The 14,201-nt window shown below is 38.2% G+C and overlaps 1 protein-coding gene across 1 annotated transcript; it reads right to left on the reverse strand.

The window, feature by feature from the left end:
* Nucleotides 1-5,253: 5,253 nt before the first annotated feature.
* Nucleotides 5,254-13,211, reverse strand: WEE1 (WEE1 G2 checkpoint kinase). The gene is made up of 10 exons (XM_009890947.1): nt 13,009-13,211; nt 12,451-12,517; nt 12,195-12,367; nt 11,158-11,279; nt 10,390-10,536; nt 9,894-9,989; nt 9,722-9,807; nt 9,297-9,467; nt 9,061-9,206; nt 5,254-6,648 (listed from the first exon to the last, which is right to left on the reverse strand). Exons 1-10 carry the CDS (start codon nt 13,149-13,151, stop codon nt 6,498-6,500), a joined length of 1,302 nt encoding a protein of 433 aa, XP_009889249.1. The 5' UTR covers nt 13,152-13,211; the 3' UTR covers nt 5,254-6,497.
* Nucleotides 13,212-14,201: the final 990 nt, after the last annotated feature.

Raw genomic sequence — 14,201 nt, forward strand, 5'->3', positions numbered from 1 at the left:
AATTAAATCCCAGGTGTGTGCTGCAGTAACCATCTGATACCATGTTTTGGGATGGAAACTGGAGAGAGAAATGGTCAATGGAAAAAGCCATTTAAGCAGGGTTAGCATAGATGTCTGTTAATCAATATTGACTCAGTGTCTACAAACTCAAAAGGAGATTAAAATCCCATTTGCTAAGGCATGGAACAAGTATATGGGGAGATTCTGCCCTAAATATTTTAACACTAAGTAGCTGAGAGTGAAAAAAGGCAAGAGGAAACAGCTGCAGAAGTAGGAAGATCACCCAAGATCAGTGGTTAAGGTTAGGGATAGGAGGTATTTCTCCTGTCCCCCCCATCCCTATCCTGCAGGATACCTGGCCTAAAATGCTTTCATTAGCGGTGTGTTCTGTTGTCTGCAAATCAATAGATGAACGAGATCTTCCCCATCAGGATGCAGGCTGAACATGCAGAATCTTTTCCTGTGCATAAATGGTAATTCAGTAACAGCAGCAGGTTTTATGTCCATTAGACCACCTACTTGACGATAGCCCTAGGGATACATAGATCATTGATTAGAATTAGGCCAGTTATTTTTATGTCCATTAGACCACCTACTTGGCGATAGCCCTAGGGATACATAGAAGATCATTGATTAGAATTAGGCCAGTTATTCTGCTTTCACCTTCAGCCAAACAGAGAAGACAGTTTTGACCAGCATGATTATTCAGATATCATGCTAAATATTGATGCTGCGTATTAGAAGGGAGGCAAATGGCTGGCAAAAGGAAGATCTTTGAAATCAATTCTTCAGCTTTTTCAAGACTATCCAGAATCTCAGATAATTTTCAAGTGTGTACAACCTCAGATCTCTGAGCAACATGCTACACAGTAATAAATTGCTTCCTGTTTAATCAGGCACAGCAATATTCTCTCCTTGAGGCACCTCCCTTTCCCCTTCCCCAATCCGGTTATACTTTGGGAAGATAGCATCTTCATCCAATTCCACTGTTTAAATAGAAGTGGGACCTTAATTTCCTGTGTGCTGTCCTGCCAAGTCACTGCTTCTTCCTTCTTTCTCTCTGCAGTGTTTTTTGAGATGAGAACCTAGGTGTCAGCTCGGCAGCCTCCAACCGAGGGAGCTCGCTCACAGCTCGGTCTCGAATTGTTTCCATGGTTCACTGAAAGAAGGTAAGGTTTGGGCAGGGAACAGCCCTGCTTTTGGCTCTTGCCGGCCATTGCTTTAGACCCAAGTCCTCGAGCACAGCTGTAGCAGTGATATTCATAGGTAGCACACATGCTGAGATTTATTAAGCATACTTACGTGTTATCTACCAAATCACATATAAGGTGAAATCATGAGGATGCCTTTTCCAAGCCTACAGAACTGATGGGGTGGGTTGCGGATGAAAAAACACAAGTCAACACTTACCTGAGCTACTGCTGGTAAGAATGCTTAATCAGTAATGCAGAGCAAGATAATGATTTCTAACAAAAATCAAAGTTGAGTGTCATATTAGCACACAAACACTTTAAAGACAAAAATTTAGTGTACAGTTGACTGTTTTGTCCAGCAGGTGCTGCTGGAGACTACAAAACACATTAAAGACAAGGTCAAGGTGGTCAGCTCTTGGTAGGGGGGGTCAAACAATGCACTGCACTTTCTTTTTTCCCTTCAGTTTAACAAGAAAAATGGGGTGACTAAGTATACTCTTATTCATGAAACTTTTAAATGTTATAGTCTAAAGTAATGCAATCTATGAAATTGAAATCCTATTTTCAAATATACAAGTAGTGTCAACCTCCATTTGTAGGTGGAGGTAAAGCTTGTCTTAACTTCATAAAAAAGCCAAGTAGTCAGTAAGTTTTTCAGGTTCTACATCTTACTAATCCAGATCCATCCCAGCTAAAATAAAACACGTTATTAGGTCTGTGGTAATCAACAGCTTGTATCTGGGGTGGGGGAAGTAGGAAAAGAGCAAGCTGACAGGACAAGGTCAGGTTGGATGGGGCTCTGGGCAACCTGCTCTAGTTGAAGATGTCCCTGCTCATTGCAGGGGGTCAGGCTAGATGGCCTTTAAAGGTCCCTTCCAACCATAACTATTCTATAATTCTATGACACTTGGAAACTGCAAAACAACCCTAAATAAATGCTGTGTATCGACAGCTTAACACAAAAAAGGGACTAAGATGACCTTAGTAATTCATGGCAAAAATTACTGGGCTTTTGATATGCAACCTATGAAAGTAGAACAATTCCTAGTTGTGCTACAGGTTCCAACTGGAAGGTGCCAACTTCTCTTAACAGGCATACTCCTCGTCCATCTCTCGGCCTTCATGGCTGTAATCGACCAGTAGTATGCATGACTATCACAGTATTATTTTCTGGAAAAATTATTCTCCAAGTAAATACAATTTTATTTTGACAGTAATGGCATAAATAGAATTTTATAAAGTATTTGAATACCATATGTGACTCAAAGTATTTTTAAAAATATAGCATTTATGATTTGATCATAATGGTTTAGCCTGTAAAACAATGAAAAACTAAGGACCGTCAATATTTCTACAAGTAGTCCATGGAAAGGTTTAATTTACAAGATGAATTATCCAAAAAGTGAATCAATCCTTGATACTTGAAATTCACATTAAGAAGTTGGGGGGATTAATACTTTTTCTGTTTGTTTATTTCTGAGAAGAACTAGTTTTGTACAGTCCAATGGAAGACAATTCATCCACAAATAAATCATTTAGATGGAACAATTTAAGAATATTGTTTTGGAAAGCAGCATTTGTCAGTCTTACATGGTGTCATGTCTTTACAGGAAACTAATTCTTTAAGAGCTTTAGTCCACCACACCACCCACTCCTTGGGCATGAGATGCAGCAAGGCTAAGCAAGACTAGACAGGTAGTGTTGTCCAGTAACATATCATTACAAGATGGATTACAGACACTGGATTTATGTTCAAAGACGGAAGACAAAAGCAGCAGACAAATATATGGAGGAGGTGGGGATGTAAAATACCTGCTTTCAGTTATTTTTAGGTTCTCCACGTATTTCTTCAAGTAGTCAGGGACTCTGATCAAAAAAGTTAAGGTACTATGCTACCTCTGTATTGGAATATTAAGCTAGATGCATTCACAAGAAAAATGGTTAAACATTAAGTGTAGCTATTTTGAATAACACATTTGTCACCCAGCTCTAATGCTTGTTTCTTAAACAGAGATAAAACTTTCTTCTTAAAGTGCTGAAGCTTGTTTTGTTATACCATACCTGGCAGAATTTCTTCAACTGACATCTAGCCTCTTGCAAAATGTAGAAAGTCAGTAGCTGCTTCTACCACCTGAAAAGGTGGCTTGCTTAACTACATACAAGTTTTGCCCTAATGTTGTTTTTGCAATGAATTTGTGAGCTACCGAAACTACTGTAAGATTGTTTCTATTAAAAAAAAAGAAGAAAAACCCTTAAAGATCAGAACCAAAACAGATACCACTTCTCACTCAGCAAGCATCTGAATCATAAATCACTGAATGCTGTGGTATTCATGGGAAGCATTTAATGCACTTTCCAAATTCTCTGCCTCTTACCACTGGCCACTGTTAGAGCTAGGATTCTCAGCCACGCCATTGGCCTCAGGAAAGCTTATGAAAACTTGAGATGAAATTTCATCATTCTTATTATTTCTATACACTACTTAAAAAGTCTGAAGCTCCTTTTTAAACATTCTCCTTGGCACACAGCAGAAAGTTAAAACATGCAAAGCCACTTTGGTTGCATGGTTTAGGCTGGGCATCCCTTCCATAGCAGATATAAAACCTGTGACCAGCAACAGAACAGAACCATTCAGGTTGGAAAAAACCTTAAGATCACCAAGTCCAACTGTCGACCAACACCCCAGGTCCTTTTCTGCCAGGCAGCTTTCCAGCAGCTCTTCCCCCAACCTGTAGCACTGCATGGGGTTGTTGTGATCCAAGTGCAGGACTCAGCACTTGGCTTGTTGAACCTCATACCATTGGCCTTGGCCCATCGATCCAGCCTGTCCAGATCCCTCAGTAGAGCCTTCCTACCCTCAAGCAGATCAACACTCCTGCCCAACTTGTGTCATCTGCAAACTTACTGAGGGTGCACTCGATTGCCTTGTCCAGATCATTGATAAAGATATTAAGAAGAACCAGCCCCAGTACTGAACCCTGGGGAACAACACCACTTGTGAGCAGCCGCCAACTGGACCAAACTCCATTCACCACCACTCTTTGGGCCCGGCCATCCAGACAGTTTTTTTACCCAGCAAAGAGTACACCTCTACAAGCTACTGTGTACAGCTTGTTTGTGCAGCAATTATCTGTACTGATGTTGTTACAAGCCTCTGAAAATGAGTGATGCAAGAGCAGATAATTATCATAGGTAGATGAAATTTATTTATGCTATAAGAGAAGAAAATCTTAATTTTGTTGATCTCCATCAATTGGTATTTAAGACTGTTGAGAAGTATGCTTTAAGAGAGGTCTAATTTAGTGTAGATGAGCAAAACCAGATGATATATTCTAAGTTCTCTCACAAACAAGACACAACTATCATACAAAGTAAAAACTTAAAGGTATTTCAGTCTATTTTTACTGATGAGAACTATATATTCAAAGAAGAGTTACCTAAACCAAGCCTCTGAATTTCAGTCATATATGAAACAGCAGAGACCTCTTACAAATTACTTAGCACTGTAAAAGCTTTTTCAATAATCTGTTAAGCCCTTATTAATTTTACTGTATCTCTCTTCTTTACGTGAAGTAAATGCATATGTATCTTTTGCATCCATGCCACAGAACATGCCGTTATTGTCTTCCAGACTATTCCAACTCCTCCCACTCTTTTCTTCCCAACTTCCAAATAAGCAGTTCTCTTCCCATTTTCAGCAATTCATGCATTTTCCTCCTTACCTCAGATCACGGTCTTTCCTCACATAGTTTCATCTAGTCCTCCATCTTCCCAGTCACTGGTTCCACTTCAAATCTTCCAGGGGCTTCATCTTTCCAACATGCAGTACCATTTCTAAAGCTGTAGAGACAGACTGCTGAAGATACTAATGCACAGACTGTGGTGCTTTTCTCTTCTAACATAACTATCAGCGTGTATGTTTTATCAGTCCCACTCTCCTGAGGGAATCACAAGCATTACACAGGAGCAGGAAGCAGATCTAATCCGGAGTTGCCAGAGTATATTCCTGACTCAGTATTTTATTTCCGCAACTATAGAGTTAAATAAGTGTTAGACAATGTTAAACAAAACTTTAAACTTTAATATTCAAATTCAACACTAGTAAGAACAAATAGAGCACAAATGGGAAACATTGTTTAAACTAAAATTAATGAAGAGACAAGCCCGTAATTAAAACAGTTCTATTTTTTAGCAACATCTGTCAGCCTATGTCCAACATCAGCAGAGGTTCTGACGGCCACATTCTGTTCATTTTGGAACTTAAAACTGAGTAGTTAAGCTTTGTCTGTTGGCATCTCAGACTGCAGTTTCAGTATAGTATACTATAAGCACAATCAAACTTATGTACACGAACAATGAAAAACAACCTGAACAGTTACACTAAACAATTATTTACAAGTACTCCAACATAAAAAATATACAATAGCCTCAAGAGTGAACAACTGAAGAGAATATCAACATTTAGAGAACCTTATTAGAAAAAATTACAAGACATGAATAGCCAAGACATTAACAATTGCACTACACTAATACAGAGTCCAAATATTAAATTGGTGCATTATTTCACAATGCACTAGCTTTAAGAGAAAAATGCTGCCTTCACTAAAATGCAGCTTAGATTTGTTTCACGTAATTGTTTTAACAAGAAGCCTATTAACACAATAATGATTGTTTTAATGCTACAGTTTTACAGCGAGGACAACAAACTAAAAATAGCAGCAGTTCCACATGGCACTTAATTCCACAGTTTTCTAAGCTGTGGTTTATGCAATGCCTACAAAGTGCTCCCAGTTGAATATACAAATAAAATTCACAATAAAAGTCTACCTGACATCAGGTACATTGAGTGTAGGTGGCCTTAAAGCCTGTCTTTCAAAATTTATTCCCCTCTGCTCCAAAAAAAAAATATCAGTAACTATCAAAGCAAGGCCCCCTCGCTCCCTCTCAAAGATCATTAGGGATATTACTTCTTATTACAATGCCGTAACACTACAAAGCAGCACACCACTATAGTGGTCAACCCTGGGACGATGTAACATCTAACAGTGTAACTGAAAGGCTTATGGATTAACATCCAGGATCCTCTATAGACAAGATAGTAACCGAGTCCATTAACTCAAACGGTTAATACAGCTAATCAGCCATATTGTACAAGTAAAAACCCAGAAGCAATTCCTGTAAAACTAGTGACACTGATCAAAGACAGGACAAGAAACCAGGAATTGAATGCTTCCTTCAATTCCTTAGGCTTCAATCCAGCAGAGATGCCATAGCCATCCTCAGTAGTTCTTTTAGACCTCATAGTTAGTATATAGTAAGACTAACTGAGCGATTCATTTTCTTTCCAATGAGTCGAGATGGTCTATTTTGTGTTGTAGATCTAGTTGTCATTCTGTCAGTGAACAGCGCTCGCTCCTCAGCTGCAGCTTTTGCCATCTGTGCCTTCTTCAGCTCCCTGCAAGACATTGAGACATTCACACCTGTGCAACGATATCAGTAAGGACTACAAGCATATCGCAGCAAGAGCATTTCAAATTAACTGCAGCAGTTCAGAACTTAAGGCTTGCCATCAATTTAGGTCATACTAAGACCATTATCATTTGCATCCACCTCTTTACAACCCAGAGAACAGAAGTGGGATGTTCCTTACTTGCCTAGATGTTATTTCTTTTGAACAAGGAAAGGAAACAAGAAATTCATACAACTCAGATTTTGGAATCCGGCCTTTTATAAGCACCTCAACACTTCAATTACCACAACACGGTAGGATGCTGTTTACTTTCTAGTACACACTGTACAATAAATCACTGAAGAGATAATTACTGAGGTTTGCCCAAATGAAGCTTTCAGCCACAACTGAACTTCTGTGGAAGATTCAGACAAACAGACACACTTGGATGAACACGTATGAATATAAAATGGCAACAGACATCTCAGGAAGCATCCAACATAAAAATTTGAGCCCCAGACTGCAAGGCTGAGTCACTGAAGGCAGCACAGACCATTGTCCCCATGCAACATTCTGTCAACTATTCTGTTTCAGAGAATTACCAATACTCAGTTTGAGGACAAAGTTAAATAAAACTCAGGATAAAATTACGAAATAGTCTGACTAAAGAGCAAAGTTATCTTTGTCAAGGGTTTCCACACACACACACCTTTTCTCCCTTCCTTAAAGGCTGACATACTGGCTAAGCGTAAGGGTTCCTCCATACTCTTTTCCTTCTCCTATCCCAAACTGTAACTCAAAGAATTTTCTCTACCCTAAGAACTAGCATTTGTAATCTCGCTTCACATCTGGACTCCAAAGCAAGATCAAATTTTACAAGCTTGCTGCGTATTGGTGTAGGTGTATTTAGTTTCAAGTTACATGTTTTAGTTCAATAAGATACTCCCGTTCTTACTTGTAATCAAAAATATTACTCATCAACACCCGTGCCCCATCTAATCCTCCCCACATTATCACTGTGTCAGTTCACTGCAAGAGAATGCAATCAATCTGTCGTCATCTTCCCTAAAGACTGAATGTCAGTCACAAATGCACACACATGTGAACACACCCACCCACCACACCATTACCAGGAAAAAAAGTTTTATGATATACTTCCATTCTTCCCTAGAAGTCTAATCTTGAATTCGTTCTTCCTCTGAAGAAGACGACACAGTAGAAAAGCCGAGTTTCCTTACAAGGATTCCTTTCACTGATGATAACTTACATACACAAGTGGTATCTTAAATGGGTCAAATGCAGGAGTGTTAAAAAAACCAAAATAAACCAAAAGTACCTACCTGAATTATTTTATGGGACACTATTCCACACAATATTCAAAGTTATTGTGGATAAACATTCTTTTTAAATCATTCTTGGATTTACAGTTATTTTATAAGGATGTACCCTACTTGTTGCCAGGCCAGAAGTAGTCTTCACAAAATATTAGCTTTGCCAACTTCCCCTTTCATGTGATACAAAAACATGTTGTCTTTATACAAGCAAGTTACCTCAGCAAATCTGTCCTTGAATAACCTGCACAAACTGTTATTTCTGCAGCCAGTGTAATTCATAGGAAGATTATAAAGATAACCATCTAAAATGGCAAGTCTGACTAGGTTCAGACTGTAGCATTGGCAAGGTAAGCAGATAGCAATGGAGAGAATCCAAACACAAAGTTAACATCTTAATTCAAAATAAGCAAGTCAGAAAGTAATTGGTATTCTATATTCCATATAAACGCCTGCCTGTTACGAGTAATATGTGCAAAGTTAACTGCAGTGAAAGATCCAGATAATTGCTTCTTAACTTACTAACCCTTTCTTTGAAACTTAAGCAGAAATCAGACTTTCCTAAAGGGAATCTCTTCTTCAAAGCTTTAACTCAGAGTTGATTGTTTGAGGAAGCGGTGATTCTCTGGTAACCTAATAACACTGCTGTGTACGAGTCAAATTAGTCCAAAACCATTCTTGATGTGCCATTTAATGTAAGTTCAAACCATCTGATTTAAGTCAAGTTTTCCAACACGTTTCCTAGGTCACAGATGACCTAGGAAAACACAGGCTCAAATAATATAGATGTAAGTTACACTATACACATCACAAAAGTATGCGTTATGCTTGAGAACATTTTTTAAAAGCTAATATTTGTATGCCTTGAATACTAATAGTGTAGTTGAGATTCCCTTAGAGTGTTCAAGAAATTCCTTGTATGGAGAAAGCTCCTTTTAAAGTTACATGACCCACTTGTACTCTCAGGGCTGCATGTGCATACAGATTTGCAGACTTCAAGGACGGTCCTATTTTATCATTACTGTACCATCATATGAAAACCCATTACAAACTAAGTTATATTTAAGGACCCTAAGGAACTACTTACTTCTGCAACAGCGAGTTTTTGAATTTTTCAGCATTCAGTTCTATCCGGAGCTGCTCTGCACTCTTTTTTGCAGCAGAGAGAAGCACTGAATGCTTGACTAGTGCCACAGCTGAAGGCCTTTTCTCTGGATCAGGATTAATCATAACCTTGGAAAAAAAATAATAAGGCATTCTAGTTTAGGCCAGTAACACAGTAAATTACACTAATCAGTAAGCCACTGGTACAAGAGTTCTTACCTTCAGTAAGTCTAGTAATTCTTGAGAAAGCACTTGTGGTATTCTAGGTAGTTTTCCTTGTCGAATTTCATGCCATTGGTCCCCATTACTTGGCAGCGGTTCGGCCCCAGCAGCACAGACAACAGTCAGAGCAAGAGCAAAAATATCTGCTTTTGGCAAATGAGTGTAGTTCTTGAAAAAATAAAGAAAAATAAATTCACTACACATACCACCCAGTGTAAGAAGAAATCTAACAGACAGCTAAACTATTCAGCACAGAACACATCCACAATATTACATTCCCCTTTTAAGTACTACTGGTGTTCAAGGGGATACCATTCAACAAGTTTCTCCTCCAGCAAGGAGGCGGCAGACAGCAACTCATTATTCTAAAGAAAACAGCATGCAGACCTAAAATCGCTATTTTCCAATAACAGAACAGTTACCTCTTGTAGGACTTCATTTGCAAGAAAACGGCTATCACCTTCCTCCACTTGTGGACTAGATACTCGAGTTACATGACCAAGGTCACCTGCGAGAAGAAAAGAAAGTGTTTTGTCTTTTTCAGAAGACAAATAGACAATGCAATTCTTTGAGCACAAGTGTGCTGCTTCTCACCGATTTTAAATATGACTCTATCAGACGACCAGTCATCATCATCACCTTCTTCTGAAGTTGCAGTCGGGACTGATGTCCTAGATATGAAAATATTACCTGAAAAAAGAGTACAACTGTTAAAAAAAATAATCCAGTTTCTGTCCAATTTCTGCTTCATCTAGTTTCACTACAATTTGCTTTAGCCACACAGAAATTTTCATTGTATACATACCCAGTTCCTAGATAGAAGAAACTATAACTTACTCGCTGTGCCCCCCCACTGGGATGGGAGCCAAGTGTTATTGCAAGTAGAGTCAATTACACAAAAAGGACCCAAGATAAACTCAACAGTTTAAGTTTGCTAGCCAATTTTATAACTGACATCTTTGTACTGCTATTTAGAACTTCAGTGAAGAATTTACAGTTAGTAAGGTGTGGCTAACTGCTCGTTTTTCTACAGCAGATTAAATTAACCAAGGAAGTTGTCAATACAAAGTAAAGCAGTTTACAAACTTACTAGGTTTGATATCCATGTGTACCAGTGACATTGAATGAATGTACTTTAAGCCTCGAGCCACCTGAAGTAGCAGGTCCTTCAGTTCTGGTTCAGTAAAATAACGCATATTCCTGTAATTTTCACTTATGGCATCTGCTAAACTGCCACCTAAAACATTCAAGAAAACAAATAATTATTTTACATCAAACAGTTGACAAAGTAATGACAACTTGCTTCCAAAAGTATAACTGGCTTCCAGAACTAACAGTGAATATATCCCCAAGAACTTGCTGATGACACACAGGAAGTGTCAAATCTAATGCCGTATCCCCTCTTTATAGCCATGTAATAAAATAAAATTATTTTTCTGCTGTAGTTGCCGTACAAATTAACAGGATACCAACACAACGTAAAAGACCTCTCTCCCCCTTCCAAATCTCTGGCAAGGTATCAACCATAGCAGAAAGCTTCAGAAATCAGGTCCACCTCCCTTTCTAAAGGAAACTCCAGTAATTTTCTCTATTCCAGCTTTTACTATTGTAAAGAAAATACAGTTTTGCTGCTCACAAACATCTCGCTGTACTTCCGATATTGTTGAAGACTTAAGACTTTGTCTGCAATTTTGTACAGTTTTAGTTTCATATATCTAATATCCCTTTTGCCACAGAAAGGAACATCAGACATTCGAGACAATGATGGTATGAGCTACGAGTCGGGCAATCAATTCCTAACTAGTCCTAAGGATCTGTAGAGAAAGCAAGTTCAGAACAAGCGATAAACTTCACTTACCATTGCAATATTCATTCTGTATAAGCATATGATCATCTTCTGCCCATGCAGAGTAGTATCTCACTACGTGAGAATGTTGTCCCAGAACTGCGTGTGCATAAACCTCTCTTAAAGCATTTTGCCTGTCACGGTCACAAAAAAAAAATAAAATAACAGCACACAAGAATATTACGAGGTGAAATTAGTCCAATTTCAGTTTGATAGAAACACTTATAATAGTATCATGCCCCTCTGCCAGCTCAGGTTTCTAATTAAAATCTGCATATTCAGTTCCGTGGAACTTTAAGGTGGATTTGTCGTTACATCCAAACAGCTAAAATAATTTACATTGTATTAAAAGACTAAGTATATGGAACATCAAAAGACAGGATTTGTTGCAGGTAATTCTTGAAGGAGCTGTCACTTCCATTACATACTTTCCAACCAGCGGCAAGCTTTGAGAAGTTTTAGGAAAAAAATAAGCCAGGAGTATGACTGAACTCAACATTCCTTACTTCTCCTGTGTAAGTCTGGTATGCAATTTTGAGCAACTCAAACTTGTGGAGTTTTATATTGTAACTATTAAAACAGTGGGGGGAAAAGTAATGAATTGCAGGCTCGTTCACAAATGCCAAAAAATACCCCAAAACAGACTTAACTAATCTCCATGCCACTCAAATTGACAAAGATGAGGACCTAGTTGGGAATACTGCTTTCCTTTCACATCTCAAAGGATGCTTATTGCACAGTTTATTCATACAGTCCCTCCTGCCATCAATGCAAGTAAGCATTATTCTTACTTTCCAGATGAGAACAATCTGTTTTCCTATAGAATATTGGGATCAATGTCTGCTAGGAGAAAGGCTAAGTAGCGTTTCCTCCCTAGTATTGCACAGCATTCAGAAAAAAAAATAAAAATAAGTAAAGCGACTTCAAAATTGTATGTGTTTTACATTTAATTCACGTATATTTAGACTTTTCTCTTAAATGCCTTCTCTAGACAGTGATACAAAGAAACATGGGAGGAAAAAGCACTTTTAACAGCCATAAATACTCACTCATCCACTGAGCCAGCTAAAGGTTTCTTGGATCGTTTTATTGCATAAATACAGCCATCAAGCCTCTTCACACATTTAAACACAGAACCAAATTCACCAGATCCAATCTTCTCCAACTCATGAAATTCGGTTGCATACCGTGACTTCATATTACTTTCTGTTATTGTTATTCTCTACAAAGATTAGAAAGGAAACTTCTTAGATCCGCAGATACACGAACTGCCAAACTTACTATCAAGTTCTAAACATCAATTACCTTCGCAGGTCTGATAGTTTCATCTTCAGGCTCTCCGTCACTTGCTTCCATGTCCTCTCCACAAGAGCTGAAATTCACACCAGTTACTTTTGCAGAAGTAATACGGCTGAAGTAAACTTAAAACTGAAGTCTAGCAGCTGTTGATTTTTCTGAGATCTGATTCTCCCATTCTACCTAAGTTTAGTTTAACTAATAGAACGCTATGTTTCTAAGCACAAACTCATAAAATAAAGGCACCATGCTAATATCTTTATATCATTTCTTTCTTCATGTTTCATACTAGTATTTAATGTGTTTTTCCCTCTTCAAGAAAAGACTGCACGTAGCTCATTCAGTCAGGTAGGACACAGCCTAGTCTATCCTCTCTGTATACTGATCAAAAGATCTAGTGCTAAATGGTTATTTCATAATAAAGCAGATACTTTAAAAGAAATATTATGCATCACTAACAGATTTGCAAGAAAAAATACTTTCAAAAGAAGCAATTTGTAACAGAACTTTTGCAGCTAAAAGCAGTTCTAAAGATAAGCTTAACAAAGGAAGACAGAAGTTACTCACTCATTCCAGTGCGTTCTCTTCCTTCTACGACATTTTCCTTCAGAGTTGTGAAGGAACATGGAATCAGGAGTGAAGGGATTAATGTTCACATGAGGTGTTCGTCTAATATCATCTTCTTGTTTCTCCGATTTCCCAACATTCATAAATAGAGAGCCCCCTCGAAGTTTGACTGAGCTGGAGCCTATTCCTTGTGCTTTAGAAAGCAAACTCTATTAAAAAAAAAAAAAAAAAAAAGAGATGACATTTATGGCCTCAACATTGCTTTAGACACAGTCAGGTCATGCTTGAAAGCCATCATTACAATATTGCCTAATCAAAGTTAACATGAATTGTTTAAATACCCATATTTCCATCAAAAAGAATTCCAAATAAACTATTAGGCTTCATACTCCACACAAAGGAAACACTGATTGTTTAAATAATTTTTAGAAGACAGGAAAGATTACGAGAGCAGCGTTTTTCTGTCTTTAATCATGTTATCACCTAAATTTCTTGGACAATTCTTTGTCCATGAAACAAACACAGATGAAATTCCTGGACCGTCCTGTGCTATATCACCATGATTTTCACATACAACATATGAAAGTTAGATCAGACGTAGGAAATGATCTTTGATGACTACAAACTTAGGTGACAAAAAGCTAAAAAAATAAGTAAATAAAAGATTTAATACTGATGCACAGATGCCTCTTCATGAGCCTACAAAGAATTGCTCCAGATTTGACAGCACTGTCGCACTGTCAGTTCGATATCTAAACCAAATCTTTTGGGTGGCCATTTGTCAGATCAGGCATTTTGCAGACACGTAAAGAAACCTCTCTCAGTTAGGTAGGGAAGTTCACATCTGTGTCTCCTACATCCTGGTGAGGATGCCAACCCCTGTCCTACTGGATCATAAGCAGTATTGCCTTATCCTAGCAACACCTTGCAAAACAAAGAATTGACATACCTAAAGCCTAAACCACCACAGGGGCAAAGGCCAATACATGGGAACATCAACTGCACTCCCCAAATCTGGACTAGATGAGGACCTTTAAATTGCTGTGTGACTCAACATATGTTTCAGTACTTCCACTGGATACCTTAACTAACCGATTCGTCCAGATTTCAAGGACAACCTCTCCAAGATAACCCATGTGGAATTTGGGCACCCAATTTAAGAATCTCACTGAACCACAGTATTAAGACTTTGT

Source organism: Charadrius vociferus, unplaced genomic scaffold, assembly GCF_000708025.1.
Source record: "Charadrius vociferus isolate BGI_N301 unplaced genomic scaffold, ASM70802v2 scaffold248, whole genome shotgun sequence".
Lineage (NCBI taxonomy): Eukaryota > Metazoa > Chordata > Aves > Charadriiformes > Charadriidae > Charadrius > Charadrius vociferus.

Coding starts and splice junctions, on each gene's coding strand:
- WEE1 (XM_009890947.1), bottom strand. CDS start 13,151: ATGAATGTTGGGAAATCGGAGAAACAAGAAGATGATATTAGACGAACA. Junction 12,518..13,008: donor AAGAGAACGCACTGGAATGA/GTGAGTAACTTC, acceptor TGTGAATTTCAG/CTCTTGTGGAGAGGACATGG. Junction 9,468..9,721: donor CAAATGAAGTCCTACAAGAG/GTAACTGTTCTG, acceptor TATTTTTTCAAG/AACTACACTCATTTGCCAAA.